Here is a 19446-nt window from a genome sequence, read left to right on the forward strand (position 1 = left end):
GCTCCTAGTTTCTATGTAAACTAGCCTTGGCTTAGAACTGAATGTTTTGCTGACATTGTTTGCTGACCTAGGTCCTTTGACTCTGTACTCTGTGGGTATTTGCAATGGACCTCCACGAGATCTTATGGAGTCCTCAGCTGCACCATGGAGTTTTTTTCTTCTGCCTTTCTGCTTCCAACTCTGCAATGGATCCCCCTGTGTGCCTTTGCTTCAGGGACTTTCAGTCAAGTCAGACTGTCACACCTTCACATTTTGAATTTCTGCTGCAGCTTCTCTGAAGTTCTGGGTATGTCCACTAGCTGCCACCATGTTGCAGACGTTTGTTCTGTGTCTCACTAAGAGGCTTGGGGGTTGAACATTAAGGGTGGAATTGTACCGGATTTGCAGTGGGTGGGAAAAATGTTATTTTACCCGCCGGCCGCAATAGTGGCTGCTCACGCCATATCATCCCAATCCCGCCGCACTAATAATGCATTCCTGGGAAACACGCCATTTTGATGGCAGGCTCATCTGCTCGCTGCTTTTCATGCTGGGCACCACGTTGTGCATCCGCATACACACCTCATTGCTTCCAGCCCAAGAAAACATGGTGCACAGAAGACATGGCCCCGAAAGGCAAGAACACTGCAGCCCCCTCTCCCAGGTTTAGTGACACATTCCTCGAGTGCCTTTTGGATGCCGTGGATGCCCACTGTGATGTCCACTACTTCCACTCTGGCTGCAGGATGGGCAACAACATCACCAGTTTGGTTTGGGAGGCAGTGGCAGTGGTGGTCAGCATCAACACCCTGCAAAAGAGGACAGCCACCCAGCACTGAAAAGGAATGAATGATCTCCTCTGTTCCACCAGGGTATGTCACTCTTCTCATCACTCTCAACTCTCACACTCTCAAACCCATCACATATCCACAGAGGTCTCACTCACTGTTCAAGGGACATTACCTTTCACGTTCTCATACAGACCTTCATTGTCCTCATCCCATCCGTGGGACTACTCACCACCTACACATGCCTGTCATGCTTATCATCTGGCCTGGCAAGCATCCTACACACACTCTCTCCATCTCTATTCACACAGGACAAGCTGGCATACAAGAGGGAGAGGTTGCAGACTGGTGGAGGAATGCCTGAAATGCCTGAGCTGAACTCTCGAGGTGAGTTGAGAGTGACTGCCCTTGACATCAAGGCAGCATTTGACCGAGTGTAGTATCAAGGAGCCCTAGCAAAACAGAAGTCAATGGGAATCAAGGGAAAACTCTCTGCTGTTTGGAGTCATACCTAGCACAAAGGAAGATGGTTGTGGTTGTTGGAGGTCAGTCATCTCAGCTCCAGGACATCACTGCAGGAGTTCCTCAGGGTAGTGTCCTCAGCCCAACCACCTTCAGCTGCTTCATCAATGACCTTCGTTCCATCATAAGGTCAGAAGTGGGGATGTTCGCTGATGATTGCACAATATTCAGCACCATTTGTGACTCTTCAGATACTGAAGCAGTCCATGTCCAAATGCAGCAAGACCTGGACAATATCCAGGCTTGGGCTGATAAGTGGCAAGTAATGTTCACGCCACACAAGTTTCAGGCAATGACCATCTCCAGCAAGAGAGAATCTAACCATCACCGCTTAATGTTCATTGGCATTACCATCACTGAATCCCCCACTATCAATATCCTGGGGGTTACCATTAACCAGAAACTGAACTGGACTAGTCGTATAAATACTATGGCTACAAGAGCAGATCAGAGGCTAGGAATCATATGATGAGTAACTCACCTCCTGACTCCCCAAAGCCTGTCCACCATCTTCAAGGCACAAGTCAGGAGCATGATGGAATACTCCCCACTTGCCTGGATGAGTGCAGCTCGCATAGCACTGAAGAAGCAGTCCACTTGATTGGCACCACATCCACAATCATTCATTCCCTCCACCACCTATGCACAGTAGCAGCAGTGTATACCATCTACAAGATGCACTGCAGGAATTCACCAAGGCTCCTTAGACAGCACCTTCCAAACCTACGACCACTACCATCTAGAAGGGCAAGGCAGCAGACACATGGGAACACCACCACCTGGAGGTTCCCCTCCAAGTCACTCACGATCCTGACTTGGAAAATATCGCCGTTCCTTCACTGTGGTAGGGTCAAAATCCTGGAACTCCCTTCCTAACAGCACTGTGGGTGTACCTATACCACATGGACTGCAGCGGTTCAAGAAGGCAGATCACCACCACCTTCTCAAGAGCAACTAGGGATGGGCAATAAATGCTGGCCCACATCCTGTGAATGAATAAAAAAAAAATGTCCTCATGGACTTTGAAAGTAGAGCCATCCAGCTGGCCAGCGAGGATCTGGACTGTTCCTGTGTTGACAGTGAGTGCAGCAGTGCTCTACCAAGTGAGGATCCAGCAGCGCAACATTCATCAGACAATAATGTTGTGAGTGAGTTCCCCTGTTCTGCAGTCCCCTGCCATGCATTAATTATCTCCCCTTACTTTTGCAGGCACACCTGGGAAACAGCCGAGTGGGTCCATGACCTGGGTCCTTGACTTAAGTCTCGAAGAAACCTCTGAAGAGGAATCAAAGACATGTCACAGCACACACCTACACCTTCCCCCAGTGCCACATACCTTAATGGGACCTCGCTTCAGAGTAGCATCCAGGATCACAATCTGGTAAGCACACCGCACTGCCTGCTCCACAGCAGGCGGCAGCAGGGGCTCCCCAGCTCTCTTGCAATCAGAGGGCTGTGGGGAGCCAGAAATCCGCTGAGTCTAAGTCAGATGACGAGCCTCTGGACTCAGTCATACCTCAGTTGCCTGAACTGCAAAGGCAAGCTCGGGAACATCAGGAAAGGATGTCCACTGCACTCCTCAGATTGCTTGGCACAATGGTGGAGTCCGTCCGCCTTCAGACTGAGATGATAGCACCTGCATGCCAATGCAGTGAGGTCAACACTGGTAGAATGGTGGCTGCCATGGAGACCTTGGTCCAGGACATTTCTCCTGCTCTGCTGCGTGGGCTGAACTCCATTGCTGATGCCATAGTTGGCCTCCAACAGTGTCAATGCGAGAGGGGTGCAGGGCAGCTAGATCTCATTCCAGCTTCCCCTTCTCCTCAAGGAGTCAGCCAGGGGCCCTTGGACACCCAAAGAGAGGAGGATCAGCAGGTGCACACCCCGGGGCCATCCACTCAGGTGACTCCGAGAGTGTCTGGCCCATCTGAATCCCCTCTTCCTGTGACCTCAGCAGCTCCAGCCGCACAGGCCAAGGAGCATGCCACTGCCACATAGCAGGAACCCTAAAGCAGGCCAGGGCCCTCCAGGACACAGCCCTCCTGAGGATGCCTGCCAAGGCCATCACAGACAGGGTGTAGTAGTCAGCAGGCTGCCTCCACCTCCACTGTGGATGTTGGGGGAGCACCAAGACGTAGCAGCAGAGTTAGGAAGGTTAAGAAGATGTAACTCTTTCGAGTACAAACACGTTTTCATCTGTTCCTATTCAGATGAAGTTACGTTGTTTCATAGTTTGCCATTGTGAGATTTGAACTCTTGATCTTGGGGTTACAAACCCAGTACCATAACCACTTGGAAGATGTAACTCTTTCGAGTACAAACCCATTTCCATCTGTTTCAGATGAAGTTACATTGATTCATAGTTTGCCATTGTGAGATTTGAACTCTTGATCTTGGGGTTACAAACCCAGTACCATAACCACTTGGCTGTTTAGGCCAAGCCACTTGGAAGATGTAGTTGCACAGCTTGGGCATGGGTGTCAATCACTTATACATAATGTTCACTATTGTAAATAAACTCCCAAGAATGTCTCCTTGCCTATGGCTTCCTTGTTCGTGTTACTCAGATGTGAAACCTTCGTTCCTGTACAAGGTAAAGGCAGGTGTCTCAGTCCAGGGCCTCTTCCCTGTGGTCTGTGCAGCCTTTAGACCAAAGTGATGGTCTTGCCTCACACTCACTGGACACATTACCGATACCTGCACTTCAATGGTGCTTGTTATTGCTGTCAGAATGTAGTAGGCAGGCGTCACAGATTTCCGTCACACTTTCTGTGTGCTCTCAGCACCTTTAAGGTGGGTCTGGCCACCATCTCTTCAGCATCTGTGACCAGTGACGCTGTGCTCCTCAAGCGGTCAGGTGCTGAAGGCGGTCAAAGGATCAGGTGCTTTTAAAGTTTCATGTCTGCCTCTCCACGATATGACCCTGATTGCAAAGTGTAAGTGAGCTGTCCTCAGCTAAGCAGGAGTCAGATATTCACAAGTGTGGTAAGGTGGAGTACCATGTACCTTTAAGAAAATGCAAGTGTACTAACCATGTGACAGTACCAACCAATCACTGTACAGTGCAGGCTACTGATTATCTGCAAGTCTAGAGCTGGAGGTGGTTGTGGGAGCACGCAAGGGTTTAGTACTCTGTCCTCTGATGCAATAAGCAATCACAGTTTGTTCTTATGTCGTTCTCTCTTCATTACTGATAGCGAGCATCAACTAACAAGTGTATATGAAGGTTTGCAAGTCAAGTTTACTGGACTAGTGAAATCAGAGACCCAAGACATAAAACAGAGGCATGTGAATATCTTTGGAGTGTCCTTACTGCATGTCGTCATCTTCTTCCACAAATCTAGCAGCTCTCAGGGCCTCCCGAGCACACCTGCCTCATCTGGAGAGTGCAATGACCTCATCACCTTCATTGTTGCCTTCGAGAACCTCCTCACCCTTTTCAAGTAGCTCTTGTCCCACATGAGCCATCCCTGCAGCCTCTGTTGAACCTGGAAGATGTCAGGGATCTGTGACTGATCAAGAAGGTATGAGTTGTGGACACTCCCTGGAAACTGAGCGCAGACCTGCAGGATATGTTTGTGGTGGTTGCACACCAGGTGCACGTTCAGCGAATGGAGGCCTTTGCGGTTGACATAGTTGACTGCTTGTTGCGATGGAGATCTGAGTGCCACATGAGTGCAGTTGATGGCACCCTGCACCTGAGATCTGGGCAAATCCAATCGATCTTGCATCCTAGCTGATCTGGTCCCAGGCAAAATGCACAAAGTTGTGTGCCTTCGCAGATATGGCATCTGTGACCTCATGGATGCATTTGTGCATGGAGGCTTGTGATATCCCACAGAGGTCACCTGTGGAGCCCTGAAAGGAGCCATTGGTGTAAAAATTGAGCACTGTGGTCACTTTCACAGCCACTGGCAGTGGATGCCCTCCAGGTCCCCGTGGCGCCAAATCCTGCAGCAGCTTGCAGATGTGACCAATCAGTTCCCTAGTCATGCACAGTCTTCGGCGACACTGGTTTTCGGTCATATGCAGGAATGAAAGGCAGCGTATATAGACCCTCGGTTTAGCTAGGCACCAACCAGTGATGGCTCGCTGTGGCTCTTCAGTGGTGTGTGCGGGAGCTCCAGTTGCACCTTCTTCCTGCTCCTCCCTCTGCATGGCCAGGCACATCTGTCACTCTCTTCTCTGTTGTCTCCACTCTTTGCACGAGGCACATAGCTAGTTATCCAGGCTCCGTGCTGCTGATGTACTTCTCCTGCAGAATAAGTGAGAGAGACGCATGGGTTAGCTAGGGTGTTCTAAGAACCTCTTGGTTACGTCTGAAGGCCCCTTAATGCATCCCAGAGAGTGTAGGCCACTACTTGGTTGGCCAGAGTTTAGTGCACTCTTTGGCTGCCCAAAACCCCACCCTCTTCCACCCCATTCCACCTAACCGATTGGCAGCAGTTTTGCCCATTGGACTGCACGCTATGCCCTCAGCTCAGGCGCAGGCATCCTCCTAACCCGCACTGCAAAGCATTACTGTTAGCTTGAACCATAGGGGAGACTGGTCCAAACCGGGATGATGAGGCTGTGAGTGCCTCCACCAGTGGCCAACTTTCACAAGGAGATTGTACAATGTGCCCTGTCGTCCAACTGTTCTGCAGTCCACTAAAACACTCATTAGTTTACAGTCTGTGTCTGAGGGGTGAAAAGCTTTGGAATAGTCACTTTATCCATGGCCGCTCCCCTCGCTTCCCCCCCACCTGTGCTTGTCCACTACCATCAACTGGAGGGCAGCCCTTCCCCTCCTAAGTCGCCTCGACACAATGCAGTTCTTGTCCCCCCAAGTCGCCTCCACCTTGAAGTCCAACAGGCAATCCTAGCTAGCGCTGCGCAGCCTTACTGTACACTCACCTCCGAGTTCCCCTCAAAGTGCAGCCTGCCCAGTGCACACCATACATATACACTGTTGTGAAATACATCAGCGTGATTGGGCAGACAATTCAGCATGGGGAGGAGATATTCCGCTCATGCTGCTGAACACGCCCAATGCCAGCGCACAGAAAATTATGCCCTAAGTCTTTATTGATAACTCATAGCTTGGGTTATACCCTGTATATATGTACATAGTTATGAGCTAACCCCATACTTGCTTCTCTCCAGTCCAAGACTGACTCTTGTCTCAGTTCATGTGTCTCTTTACATCACGCTGTGGATGTTTCCCAGTCCCACATTAACCCTTGCTATGCTGGATACCCTTACACTACATAAGCCAATTGGCACACATCTCTGTTCTTCTCCAGAACCTACAAATAATCAGGATGGACATGACTGACAGATGTATTTGCTTCTTTGCCACTCTAATAGAACTCATCTTTACACTGCATTCATGGTTTTCATACATTGGCCTGAACAGACTAAACTTCCCAAAGGATTCACTAATAGAACTATGCACATGCCTGCAGCCAGACTTGTAAACCAGCCTAGCACAGACACAGCTTTGTCAATGGCTCTGATGATTACAGCCACATTGATTTTTGTTTGGCAGGCTCCATTCAGACAAGTGTGAGAGATCTCAATTACATCTCCCTATCTTCAATATGCACTTACTCCAGACATGTCACTGAGATACTGTTTGGCAGTTCAATGATTTCATTAATTTTCCTCTAGAAAACAGTTAAAAGAAAGAAAAAGACTTCCTCTTCTCCTGTATAACAGGATTCCCACAAGTGCAGAGCATAACTGACTGAACTAAGAAGGCCACGTGTGCCCATACCTCTCACTCTATTCATGAGTAGAAAGGACTAGTACTCCATGAATGTGCAATTGATCTGCAACTTTAAGGCCAGGTTTATGGACACCAGTTTAATACCCTGACAACACCTGTGATTCCTTCATTCAGCAGCAATCAACAAGTGTTGGTATCATTTGAAGGATCAATAGGCTGCAGTTAGACTTCTGTCGTTACTGCATTGCCAAAGGAGAATTGCTGTCAGAATCCTCAAGTCGGTGACGCTTAAACAGGATTTCCACCAACATTTGGCAAAGCAATGCCAGCAGAGCGAATGCAGCTATGAGGAATTGTCTAGTCACTGTTGCTTACTGTGTCTTGAAATATTCTGCCAAGCAAAGGGGTCCAACTGTGGATCAGATAGAAAAAGACAGGTCGTAACAAGTACAAGATGATGAGGCCCACCATGAGACAGAGGAATTGGCTGCATAATGAGTAACTCAATCTGAAAGAGCCAACGGAGAAATCTACAGAGAAGGCAAATCTCCATTTAATTATACCTCCAAGGGACACCTGTCACCTTCAAAGCAACTGAAATAAAGCGTTACACCCACTGGATACATCAAGATCCATGAGTAAAAGTGATTTCTCCCAATAACCATAATATGGATCATACCAGGACAAATTCCAGTACCAGTCAATTAAACATTAATTTACTTTTACTATATATGACACAGGTGCAATCAGTGCAATTTTCCCCAAAGCTCACTATAGTGGAGGCGAATGGTGCGTGTCTTTGACTTTTTCACCATGTTTTAAATGGTCCCTCAGTGGAAGGATGAAAAGCTGGAATGATTCATTGAGAACCTCTGTTGAAACTGAAGGTAACTGTACAGCTGCCGACTCCTCATAGTGATATTGTGTTTGCCAGGGCCTGTATATTTTGGCACAAATCTGTTAATATTTGAGTGAAGTGACTGAGGGGTTTGGTTGTGGTCTCACCCTGAAAGAAATCTCCATTAAGTGTGATAGCTCCTGTCACCGCTCTGATTTTGGACACTCATTGAGCAAAAATACAGATTTGTGTAACAACAGACCATTGGATAGCAATGTGCTTGTTGAAGCTTTGTGTGATGTCTCAAGCTGATTCCCTCATATGGTGAGTCCATTCAAAGTGGGATACTTTTATTGGGAGCCAAACATTTGTATAATGCCATGTCAGAGCATTAATTATGGTAGCTATGCCTGTGTTATTATCTTGGTCAATGGGGGTTCCACTGCTGTGGGCCATTATTCATGGTGGTTTTCATCTTGGTGCTGCATGGATGCCATGAAATATATTTGTATACAATTCCTGTGCAATCCAAATTGGGTTCAGCAAGTGAAGAAGTCTTCAAGTTGACTCTCTCAAAGCAACAGTAATTTTTATTTATATCGCGCCATTAACATAGAAAAAAATGTCCTACGGTGCTTTACAGAAGTGCAAGAAGACATATATTGGCACCAAGCAAAGGAAGGAAAGATTAAAAAGAATGATGAAAAGATTGGTCAAAGAAATGAGTTTAAAGGATTGTTTTAATGGTGGGGAGTGGCATATAGTTGGGGTAGAGGCAGAGATGTGTTATGCCATGCAGATTGAAATGGATAAGGTATTTGTGACAGAGAGACTATGATGATCAAAGTTCAGTTCAGGGCCTAATGGGATTCTGAAGTTGTGAACATAGTGCAAACAGGGATAAATAATAACGATCTGAAAGCCATTGCAGAGACGTGGCCACAGGATGGGATAGATTGGGACCTGAACATTGACAGGTATGTAACTTTAAGGAAGGAAATGAAGTTAAGAAAAGGTGGAGGGATGACTTTGTTACTTAAAGATGACATTAAAACAATAGAGAGTGATGGCCTAAATTCAGGGATATAGAATAGATATATAGGTTTGGGTAGAGATGAAAAATTATAAAGGCAAGAAGTTGCTTGTGGGAGTGGTGTACAGGCCCCCTAACAGCAATCACACGGTAAGACAGGATATCAAAGAATATACAGTGGGAGCTTGTCAGAAAGGTGAGTGATTGCATAGCTCTGAGATGCAGAGGGATCTGGGTGTCCTGGCGCATGAATCGCAAAACATTAGTATGCAAGTGCAGTAAGTAATTAGCAAAGCTAATAAAATTTTATTGTTTATTGCAAGGGGAATTGAGTACACGAGTAGGGAGGTTTTGCTCTCGTTATGCAGGACATTGGTGAGACCACATCTGGAGTACTACGTACAGTAGTGGTCTCATTTAAGGAAAGATGTAAATTCATTAGAAGCAGTTCAAAGAAGGTTTACTAGATTAATACCTGGAATCGGTGTGTTGTCTTATGAGGAAAGACTGGCCAAGCTAGCCTTGTATCTGCAGGAGATCAGAAGATTAAGAGGCGTCTTGATTGAAACATTTAAGATCCTGAGGGGTCCTGACAGGCTGGATGTGGAAAGGATGTTTCCTCTTATGGGAATCTAGAATTCGGGGGTCACTGTTTCAAAATAAGGGGTCGCCCATTTAGGCCAGAGATGATGAAAGGTTTTTTTTCTCCCAGAGAGTTGTGAGACTTTGGAATTCTCTTGCTAAAAAGGTGGTTGTGGCAAAGTCCTTAAATATCTTTAAGGCAGAGATAAATAAATAGATTATTGATAAGCAAGGGGGCGAAAGCTTAAGGTGTAGGCAGGAAAATGAAGTTAAAATCAGATCAGCCATGATCGTCTTGAATGGCGGAGTAGGCTCAAGGGGCCGAGTGGCTTATTCCTAATTCGTATGTTCATATAAGTATTCTGTTTCAACCTGATACAGTGGTTAGGGAGGAGTTTGGAAATAGTGGCAAGAGTACGGAATTGTGGCCGGGGACAGAAATTATGGCTGATGTCTTCTTGATATTAAATGTGAAGCCATATATATTGGTAGGAAGAATAGGATACCACATACTCCATGCAAAATAAATGTGAATGGTGTAAAGGAGCAGAGGGATCTAGGATTACAGATACACAGATCACTGAATATAGTGGCACAGGTTAATAAGGCCATTTAAAAAAAAAGTACTCAGATTCATTTTTAGAGAAGTGCAATTGAAAATTAGAGAAGTTATGTAATCTTGTATACAACTCTTTTTTAGACCCATTTGGTATAGTGTGAATTGTTCTGGTCTCCATATTATAGAAATGATATAGATGCGCTGGAGAAAATTCAAAAAGACTGAGAAGTACGTACTAGATTGTACCTTAGGCTTTATTAACTTGTGACACTACTTCTTGTAATTTATGTATCAGCATCCCCAGATTTCTCTGCTCCTCTAATGTAGTTAGAACAGGCTGGGGTTCTTTTCTCCAGAACAGAGAAGATTGAGGGGTGACCTAAATTTAAGATTACAAAAGAGTTTGATGGGGTAGGCAGACAGGCACCAGTGGGTGAGACTAGAACAAAGGCCATAAGAATCATATGGTCACTAATAAATCCAGGAGGGAATTCAGGTCTAATTTCTTTGTTCAAAGAGTGGTTAGAATATGGAACTCGCTTGCATAAGGAATAGCTGATGCAACTAGCACAGTTGACTTTAAGGGAAAGTTAGATAAATCTATGTGGCAGAAAGGTATGGATGGACATGTTGATAGGGTTATATGGATAAGTGAGGGAGAAGGTTGGTGCGGAGCATAAATACTGGTATGACGCCTTTGGACTGAATGGCCTGTTTATCTGTGCTGTAAATACTTTGTAGCTAAATAGTACTATGGAACAGGAGAAATTGAGAATTAGATGCATTCCAGAGGGTCATGCGATAAGTGGTCAAAATATTTATATTAACTACTTATGCAAAAGCAAAATACTAGAAATACTGGAAATCTGAAATAGTAACAGAAAATGCTCAAAATACTCAGCAAGTAAGGCGGAATCTGTGGAGAGACAAAGAAAGTTAATAATTCAGGTTAATAACCTTTCATCAGAACATTTCTGGAATGTTGGGCTGGATTATGTGCTGAAGTGGGCTCCCCACACCAAGTGTGAATGTCAGGGTGGATGAGGGGGGCAGGTGTGAGCTTACTTCCTCTTGGCCGACTTGCCCTGCTTTAAATTTTTGGCTGCGAGGTCTTTTAATATCATGAGCGAGGCACCCATACCTCCTCGATGATGAAATCCCACCTCATAGAGCTGCTGGCCAACCAGGAGCACTGGCCACCACCATGGATGCCCTGGAACCCACATAAGCCCAGGAACTCACCAGCCTGACAGAGGGGTTGGAGGAGCAAATTGGATAGGGTGGTGGAGGTAGGGTGGACACAGGGAGGGAAAATTGTTGGGGGGGGGCTCAAATTTACGCTGGGAACCCAGAAAGGAGACATTTACGCCACCCCCCACCCCCCACCACTTTTACTAGCCAGCAGCCCGCAGAGTCACACCTGCCAGGCTGCACATTGGGCCCTGGCCTCTCCCGCTGCCCATTCAATTTGAGCTATGCTGGGATGAGGCCCTTAAGTGTGTATCAGCTGCCCACTTAATGGCTTCATTAAGGCCATGGGCAGAGAGCCCACCCAACGCCTCCCTGCCGCCTGTAAAATCGTGGCGAGAGTGGGGACAGGTGGGCAAGCAGCAGATACGCCACTGATGTTACAACTCCCTATTTTCTCAGTCCACACACCTGCTTTCCCACCCATGGGCGGCCTGTAAAATTCAGCCCATTAACTCTTTTTCTCTCTCCGCGGATGCTTCCTCACCTGCAGTGTATTTTCACTATTTTCTGATTTTATTTTAAAATTATTAACTTTGCATTTTCAGAAGACATCAGACTCTTGTTTCATGGCATTGAGACCCCACCATCAGTCTAAAACATCCCAAAATATTATTGATTAACTTCTTAAATTTTTTTTTCGGGCAGTTTCTGCTTTTGATTTGAAAATTTGCCTTCAGTGAACACGTAGACGAAAATATTTTGAAGAAGTTGCTGAGTCCACTGGTGTGAGGGAGATGAATGAATACACACTTGAGCTAACAGAATTGCTGCAATATCCTCAGTTAATGGCTATGTCTGTTTATAATTCAGCTCCCTCACACTAATAGGTTCATTGAATCTGCAAATCAATTCAGCAAACACTACTATTAGCATGATTTAAGCAAAATACATGAGGTCAACAGAAATAGATGGAGAAAACTGTTAGCCATAATATTTCAATAATGCCTTTTCTTTCAGTAAAAGAAATAATGATGATGAGATTAACCTTATTTCTACTGATACTCTTTTCTTACTTGTGAACACAGACTTATGCTGGCATATGCTTCCACAGTGCTGGCAGTCCTCTAGTTCATCATTCCTATGGTCATTCTTCATGTTTTTGTCCAGCAGGTTAATATTGGCAGACTATTCGATTGTGGGGGCATCACATTTGAACCCAAGCCTGTGCTGACTCAATATTCCCATGCATGCACTTTCTATCAGAGATCATTAAAGTACAATCAGAAGGAAGCACCTTGGTTGATTTTTATTTCCTCTTTAGGCAAGGTCAAGAAGGCTGCTCACAGTACCCCAATGAGAAACTCAAAGCACACAAGGGAATGAATTCTTAACCATCTGATTTTTTATGGCTTAGCAATAAAGCAATGCCTTTCTCCATTAGGCCATTGCAGGTGCTAAAACTCAGCTTATAAAGAGATTAGAATTTACCATATTTTAGCATCTAATAGAATGATCAATCATTATGATAGAAATGAGCATTTAAGACTACTTAGATGTGACCTTACACGGAAAAAGCCCTAGCTTGTAATACACTGAAAAAAAAACTAACAAACAAATTAGCAATGACATTTTAATGTATTTTTCACTGTACATTTAATAGATATACTGTTAAATGGAATAGACCATGGCTCATTATATGTCCAGTCTTATGTGAAGGTCAATTCTACAATCCCATGGACTGGGAAAGCTGCTGTGCAACTGACACAGAGGGAATACTGAATTCCGAGAGCAGGCTTTGTGCCAATTCCTTTCAGCCTGTAATTCCAGGCTCCTTTGTTTTAAGTGAGCTGAAATGCTTGTGTTCAATTCCTGAATGAAACTTATCGTGAACACAGATTTAATGGAAAAACATTTAAATTCAGGCCCAGTACAATTCAGTGCATTTGTGTCAGTCTTTTTTCTTCTGTAAATGTTCATTTGAAAAGAAGTGAGGAAATCTGCATGGACAAAATAATTCTTAAATAACTTCTGGAAGTTGATCCACTGAATTGTCTTTTATTGAAGTTTTCGTTCTCTTTATTAAAGTTTTTGGTTTTAAAATTGCAGAATTTTCCAGCATACAATTTATACATTGGCAGGAGATGGAAGTTAAAAGGTTGTGTCCCCTCATCCTTTCAGCATTTAAGAGTTAATAAAACAGTGGGCTGAATTTTGCCCTTGATGGGCGGGCGGGCCCCATTGGCTCAGCAGCGGGCAGGCAGACGACCACCACCGCTGAAACAGGCCTCGCCACCATTTTAAGTGGACGGGCCAATTAAGGCCCGCCCAATGGGCCGCCCGATGGGAAGCGCTATGTGCTTCCTGTGCGATTGGGGGTCAGAGTGCGCTCTTTCGCACATGCACACAAAAGAGCGCACATCTCCCTGAGATTAAGTGCTGCCCCAGGGAGAGCGCTGACAGTGTTTGAAAGTTCAAAAATAGAAAAATAAAAAAATTATCAACATGTCCCCCTCATGTGAGGTGGGACATGTTAATAAATATCACAGAAACTTTATTAAAGTTTTTTTAAAACCGACATGAAACCTCATCCCGCTGGTGGATGAGGTTTCATGTTTTTTCAGAAGCTCGCTGGGGCTCCTGGCCTGCCCGCCAGCCTTGGACGGGCAGGGCCTTTAATTGATTTAACTACCCTGTCAATGGCCTCAATTGGCTATTGACAGGTCGGCTGGCCTATAGCTGATCGCGCTGTCTGCCTGCCTTTCTGAATATGTAAATTGGGTGAGATGACATCTTCACGTCGGCGAGCGGACCTCGCCCCCGGCTCACCAACAGAAAAATTCTGCCCCATATGTTTCTTCAGTTGCTCGTAATAGGCAGAGTACAGACCGTACTCAACCAGCCCATGCTTGCAAAACCCAAAACAAAACACCTATTGTTAGATGCAATTCTGCAATTGGGCAGTACTTGCTGAATAATCTGAGTGCACTAATAGCTACACTAACAACCAACTTACGATAATCAGTCGAGCTTGTAACATGGCTCATTTAAACTTGCTAGAAGCGACATACATTCAAAAGAAGGGACCTCTGCAAACAAAAGGAATATGTTCAAGCCTTTTCTCAATTACCCGGGTGCTTGGGGAGCCTATAGTTCCTTGTTGCTTTTTCCATGGCAACGCCTCGGCCAATCAGAGTTGACTTGCCAACCAATCAACACCCTTTTCTCCTGTAGTATAAATCGTTGTGGTTGTTTGAAATTTATCCTGTTGAGTTCAAGATGAAAAGCTTCAGCAACATGCCTGTCTTTTCAGCTATATTCGAGAATTAGTTTGTTTTTTTCCAATAGTCTTTCAGAAAAATTGGAGACTGGTTATAATTCTTATTTCAGGCAAGGCTATAATTTATTTAACTTTATTGACAACATACAGGTGAGCAGGAACATGTGTGACTAAAAATACCTGTAAATATATTGTTCTATAGCACTGAAGGAGATTATTTGATCCATCATGTCTGTGTCAGCTCTTTGCTCAAACAATCCAAAACTAATCCCACTGATTTGTTCATCGCATTTTCCTCTGCTTCAAGTATCTATCCAATGTCTCTTTAAAAGAGGCATTGGTCTACATTCTTTGTGGAAAAACCTTCTATGTTCGAGCAAATCTCTGTGTAAAAACCATTCTATAGTCACTCTCATCTATGTGATAATTTTAAATTTATGACATCGCTTCACTTGTTGATTCTCAAGCAGAGCAAATAATCTTTCTTTATACACTTTATCAAAGCTCTTCACGTTTGAAAAATCTCTGAAATCTCTTCTTAGCCGCCTTTGTTCCAACTCTTTCATCATAATTATGGATTCAGATACAATAACCAATACATTGCTGTCCTTTGATAAAGCTACATTATGGGCCACTAAATAGTGGAAGGAAAATATGTATGAAAATTGATTAATTTTTTTTTAAATGTAGAATCATAATCATGGGGAATTCCAAATAAACAAGCAACAGACAGACAGAATGAAAAAAGGAAATAGAATTTTTACAGCATGTCCAATACGGCAGAGTCCCTAGAGGAGTATAAAAAGTGCAGGGAGAAGCTTAAATAGGAAATTAGGAAAGCTAAGAGAGTGCATGAGAAAGCATTGGTGGGTAAAATAAAGGAAAAATCCAAAGGGCTTTTTTAAATATATAAAGAGCAAGAGAATAACTAGTGAGAGAGCAGAGCCAATTAGGGACCATAGAGGTAATCTGTATGTGGACCCAGAAGATGTGGGTACAGTCCTCAATGAATACTTTGCATTGGTCTTCACAATGGAAAAGGTTGACGCAGGAATAGACATCAGGGTGGAGGACTGTGAAATATTAGAGGAAATTAACATGGAGAGAGAGGAGGCACTAGTGGGTTTAGCGGCCTTAAAAGCGGATAAATCCACAGGCCTGGATGAGATGTATCCCAGGCTGTTGAGGGAGGCAAGGGAAGCGATATCAGGGGCCCTGGCAGTAATTTTCAAATCCTGCCTGGCCACAGGTGAGGTGCCTGAGGACTGGACGACTGCTAACGTTGCCCCATTATTAAAAAAGGGAGGAAAGGATAGACCAGGAAATTACAGGCCAGTCAGCCTAACCCCAGTGGTGGGGAAGTTATTAGAAAGAATTCTGAGGGACAGAATATATGTGCACTTGGAGAAACACGGATTAATCAGGGATAGGCAGCATGGATTTGTTAAGGGAAGGTCATGTTTGACAAATTTGATCAAATTTTTTGAGGAGGTAACCAGGAGTATTGATGAGGTTAATGCATTTGATGTAGTCTATATGGACTTTAGTAAGGTTTTTCATAAGGTCCCTCATGGCAGACTGGTCAAGAAAGTAAGAGCCCATGGGATCCAAGGCAAAGTGGCAAGTTGGATCCAAAATTGGCTGAGAGGCAGGAAGCAGAGGGTGATGATTCAGGGATGCTTCTGAGACTGGAAGCCTGTTTCCAGTGGGGTTCCACAGGGCTCTGCATCGGGGCCCTTGCTGTTTGTGGTGTACATAAATGATTTGGACTTAAATATAGGGGGTATGATCAAGAAGTTCGTGGATGACACGAAAATTGGTAGGGTGGTAAATAGTGAGGCGGATATCCATAAACTGCAGGAGGATATCAATGGACTGGTCAGGTGGACAGAGCAATGGCAAATGGAATTCAACCAGGAAAAGTGTGAGGTAATGCACTTGGGGAGGCTAACAAGGCAAGGGATTACACTATGAATGGTAGGACCCTGGAAAGTACTGAAGATAAGAGGGACCTTGGTGTGCATATCCGCAGATCCCTGAAGGTAGCAGGGCAGGTAGATAAGGTGGTTAAGAAGGCATATGGGATACTTGCCTTTATTAGCCGAGGCATAGAGTACAAGAGCAAGGAGGTTATGCTGGAACTGTACAAAACGCTGGTTAGGCTACAACTGGAGCACTGCATGCAGTTCTGATCACCACATTATAGGAAGGATGTGATTACACTGGGGAGGGTGCAGAGGAGATTTACTAGGATCCTGCCTGGGCTGGAGGGTCTGAGCTATGAGGGAAGATTGTATAGGCTGTGGTTGTTTTCTCTGGAGTAGCGAAGGTTGAGAGGGGACCTGATAGAGGTGTATAGGATTATGAGGGACATAGATAGGTTGGATAGGAAGGCACTTTTTCCATTAGTGGAGGGGTCAATAACTAGGGTTAATAGGTTTAAGGTGAGAGATAAAAGGCTAAGTGGGGAGTTGAGGAGACATTTTTTCACCCAGAGGGTGATAGGTGTCTGAAACTCACTGTCTGAAAGGGTGGTTGAGTTAGAAACTCTCATAACATTTAAGAAGTATTTAGATATTCACGTGCGTTGCCATAGCCTCCAGAGCTATGGGCCAAGCGCTGGAAAATGGGATTAGTATTGTCAGATCTTTGTTGACTGGCACGGACACGATGGGCTGAATGGTCTCCTTCTGTGCTGCAAATGTCTATGAGTCCAAGACTCTTTTCTGACTGTAATATGTGAGCACCTCAACAAGGGAGGCAGCATTGCCAGACCAAGTTATGAAAATGAGCCTGGGTAGATAAGAGAAGTAAGGAAAAAGCAAACTATGAGGATGGAGATAAACAAGTGAAAATATTAGCTAAGCGATAGAACAACAGTGAGAAATAAAGAAAGGATAGATAATTGGAATCGAAGAGAAATGTATATCTCTACAAAATTAGAATAGACTAGCCAAGAATGTAATACCGTATATGAATAGAAGCGAGAATAAATTTGAAATTCCCACAGGTCAGTGTGATAAAGCTTCCAGTTACGATTGGTGTAACCTTGGTGGATATAGACCATAAAGCTTTCCCTTATGATAATCATCCTAGCATGCCTTCCAACCTCATATTCGCACCATCCCTAAGACTGCTTATTTCCACCTCTTAATATTGCCCTATTTCACCCTTGTCTTAGTTAATCTGCTTTGAATGCCCTTGTTCTTGCCTTCATTACTGCTAGACCTGACTACTCCTGGTTGGTCTCCCACATTCCACCCTCCATAAACGTTGGGTCATCTAAAACTCTGCTTGCCTGTCTTAACTTGCACCAAGTCCTTTCCTTGGGACTTTCAAGTCTGAAACAGATGAACTGCTTATATCTAATGCTGAACACAACCAACAAACATTATATTAACAGCTTCTAATATACATCCATCAAACACAGCATATTTCTCTTCAAATGAGGCTGACAGTACAGCCATCTGTTTCCAGATTATACAGCGATGTTATTTTCTGTTATAGTGGAAGAACTAAACATTTCTGTAGTAAATTTGGACCCATACCAAGCACCTTAGCCAAATGTTCAGCTGTCCCCAATTGTAAATTAGTAAAACCCTGTTTGGCTCACTTTTAAAATTTCAGCTGTTGCTCTGACAAAAGTTTAACTTGGCATTTGCCATGTGGTCCAAATTTGCTAAGTATAATGGGTCAAATGATTAAGATGTTAAAACAGCAAATGATTCTCTTGTCTCTTTCAGAAATTTGTAAGGTGGATTGTGGCAAGCACGGTGTATGCTTAGATGGGTTATGCCACTGTGAGAAGGGTTGGGGCAGCCTAACTTGTGACCAGCATGAATGCCACCCACGTTGCACTGAACATGGAAAATGTAAGGATGGTAAATGTCAGTGCAGTCCGGGCTGGGAGGGAGAGCACTGCACCGTTGGTAAGAAAAATCCAGATGCTTTGTCATCTCAAAAATCAAACTGTTTCAACAGTATTTTACATTTGTATTGCTCCTGCCTCAAAGATTATTCTTTTCCTTTAAGCACAACATTTGGATAACGTTGTAAAAGGTAAGAGTCAGCCCATAGTATATTTCCATTCATCTGTCATGATATAACAATAAGTATGCTCACTCGGTCAGGAAACTTTATCCAACATAGTTTTTGAGGATCAGAATTTCTTCGAAAGACGTTGCAGCATTTTGGAAACAAATAACAAAACGGATAACGAAAACAGTATCCTGGATTACAAGGGTATTTAGATTTCAGTAGAAATAAAGCTCAGGAAAGATGCAAGGCTGCCATTTTACACTGTTGTACAAAGTGAGATACAGATTTAGATGTGTTGAATATTCCCAAAATTGTGCTCTACATTCTCTCACTACAAACTGCCATTTTAGAAAACATAAGAACATAAAAAATAGGAACTGGAGTAGGCCATTTGGTCCTTCGAGCCTGCTTTGGCATTTAATTAGATCATGGCTTATCTTCTACCTCAACTTCACCTTCCTACGCCATCCCCATATCCCTTAATTCCCTTGGTAGTCAAAAATATACTGATCTCTGTCTTGAAAGTATTGAAGGACTGTGTGCCACGGCCCTCTGTGGCATAGAATTCTAAAGATTCACACCCTTTGAGTGAAGAAATTTCACTTCACCTCTATCCTAAACAGCTGACCCCTGATTCAGAGTCTGTGACCTTATGTTCTAGATTTCCCAGCTAGGGGAAACACTTTCTCAGCATCCATGCTATCAAGCCCCTCAAGAATTTTATGTTTCAATTAGATCACCTTTCAGCCTTCTAAATTCCAGGGAATATAGGCTTAGTCCACATAATCTCTCCTCATAGGACAATTCCCTCATCCCAGGAACCAATCTAGAGAACCTATGGTGCACTTCCTCTAGGTCAAGTTTGTCCTTCCTTGGGTAAGGAGACCAAAACTGCATACAGTAGGTGTGGCCTGGTGTGGCCTCTCACT

The 19446-nt window shown here is 44.2% G+C and overlaps 1 protein-coding gene across 1 annotated transcript in view; it reads left to right on the forward strand.

Annotated features, from left to right (window-relative positions):
• The window catches only part of tenm1 (teneurin transmembrane protein 1), an 873954-nt gene that overhangs the window by 660546 nt on the left and 193962 nt on the right, over window positions 1-19446 (forward strand). The window contains exons 12-13 of the mRNA XM_041195427.1: window positions 18223-18408; window positions 18512-18538. Coding sequence (XP_041051361.1) covers window positions 18223-18408; window positions 18512-18538 — 213 coding nt within the window. The remainder of the gene's footprint in view (window positions 1-18222; window positions 18409-18511; window positions 18539-19446) is intronic.

The sequence above is a fragment of the Carcharodon carcharias genome, chromosome 9 (genome assembly GCF_017639515.1).
Source record: "Carcharodon carcharias isolate sCarCar2 chromosome 9, sCarCar2.pri, whole genome shotgun sequence".
NCBI classification, from domain to species: Eukaryota; Metazoa; Chordata; class Chondrichthyes; order Lamniformes; family Lamnidae; genus Carcharodon; species Carcharodon carcharias.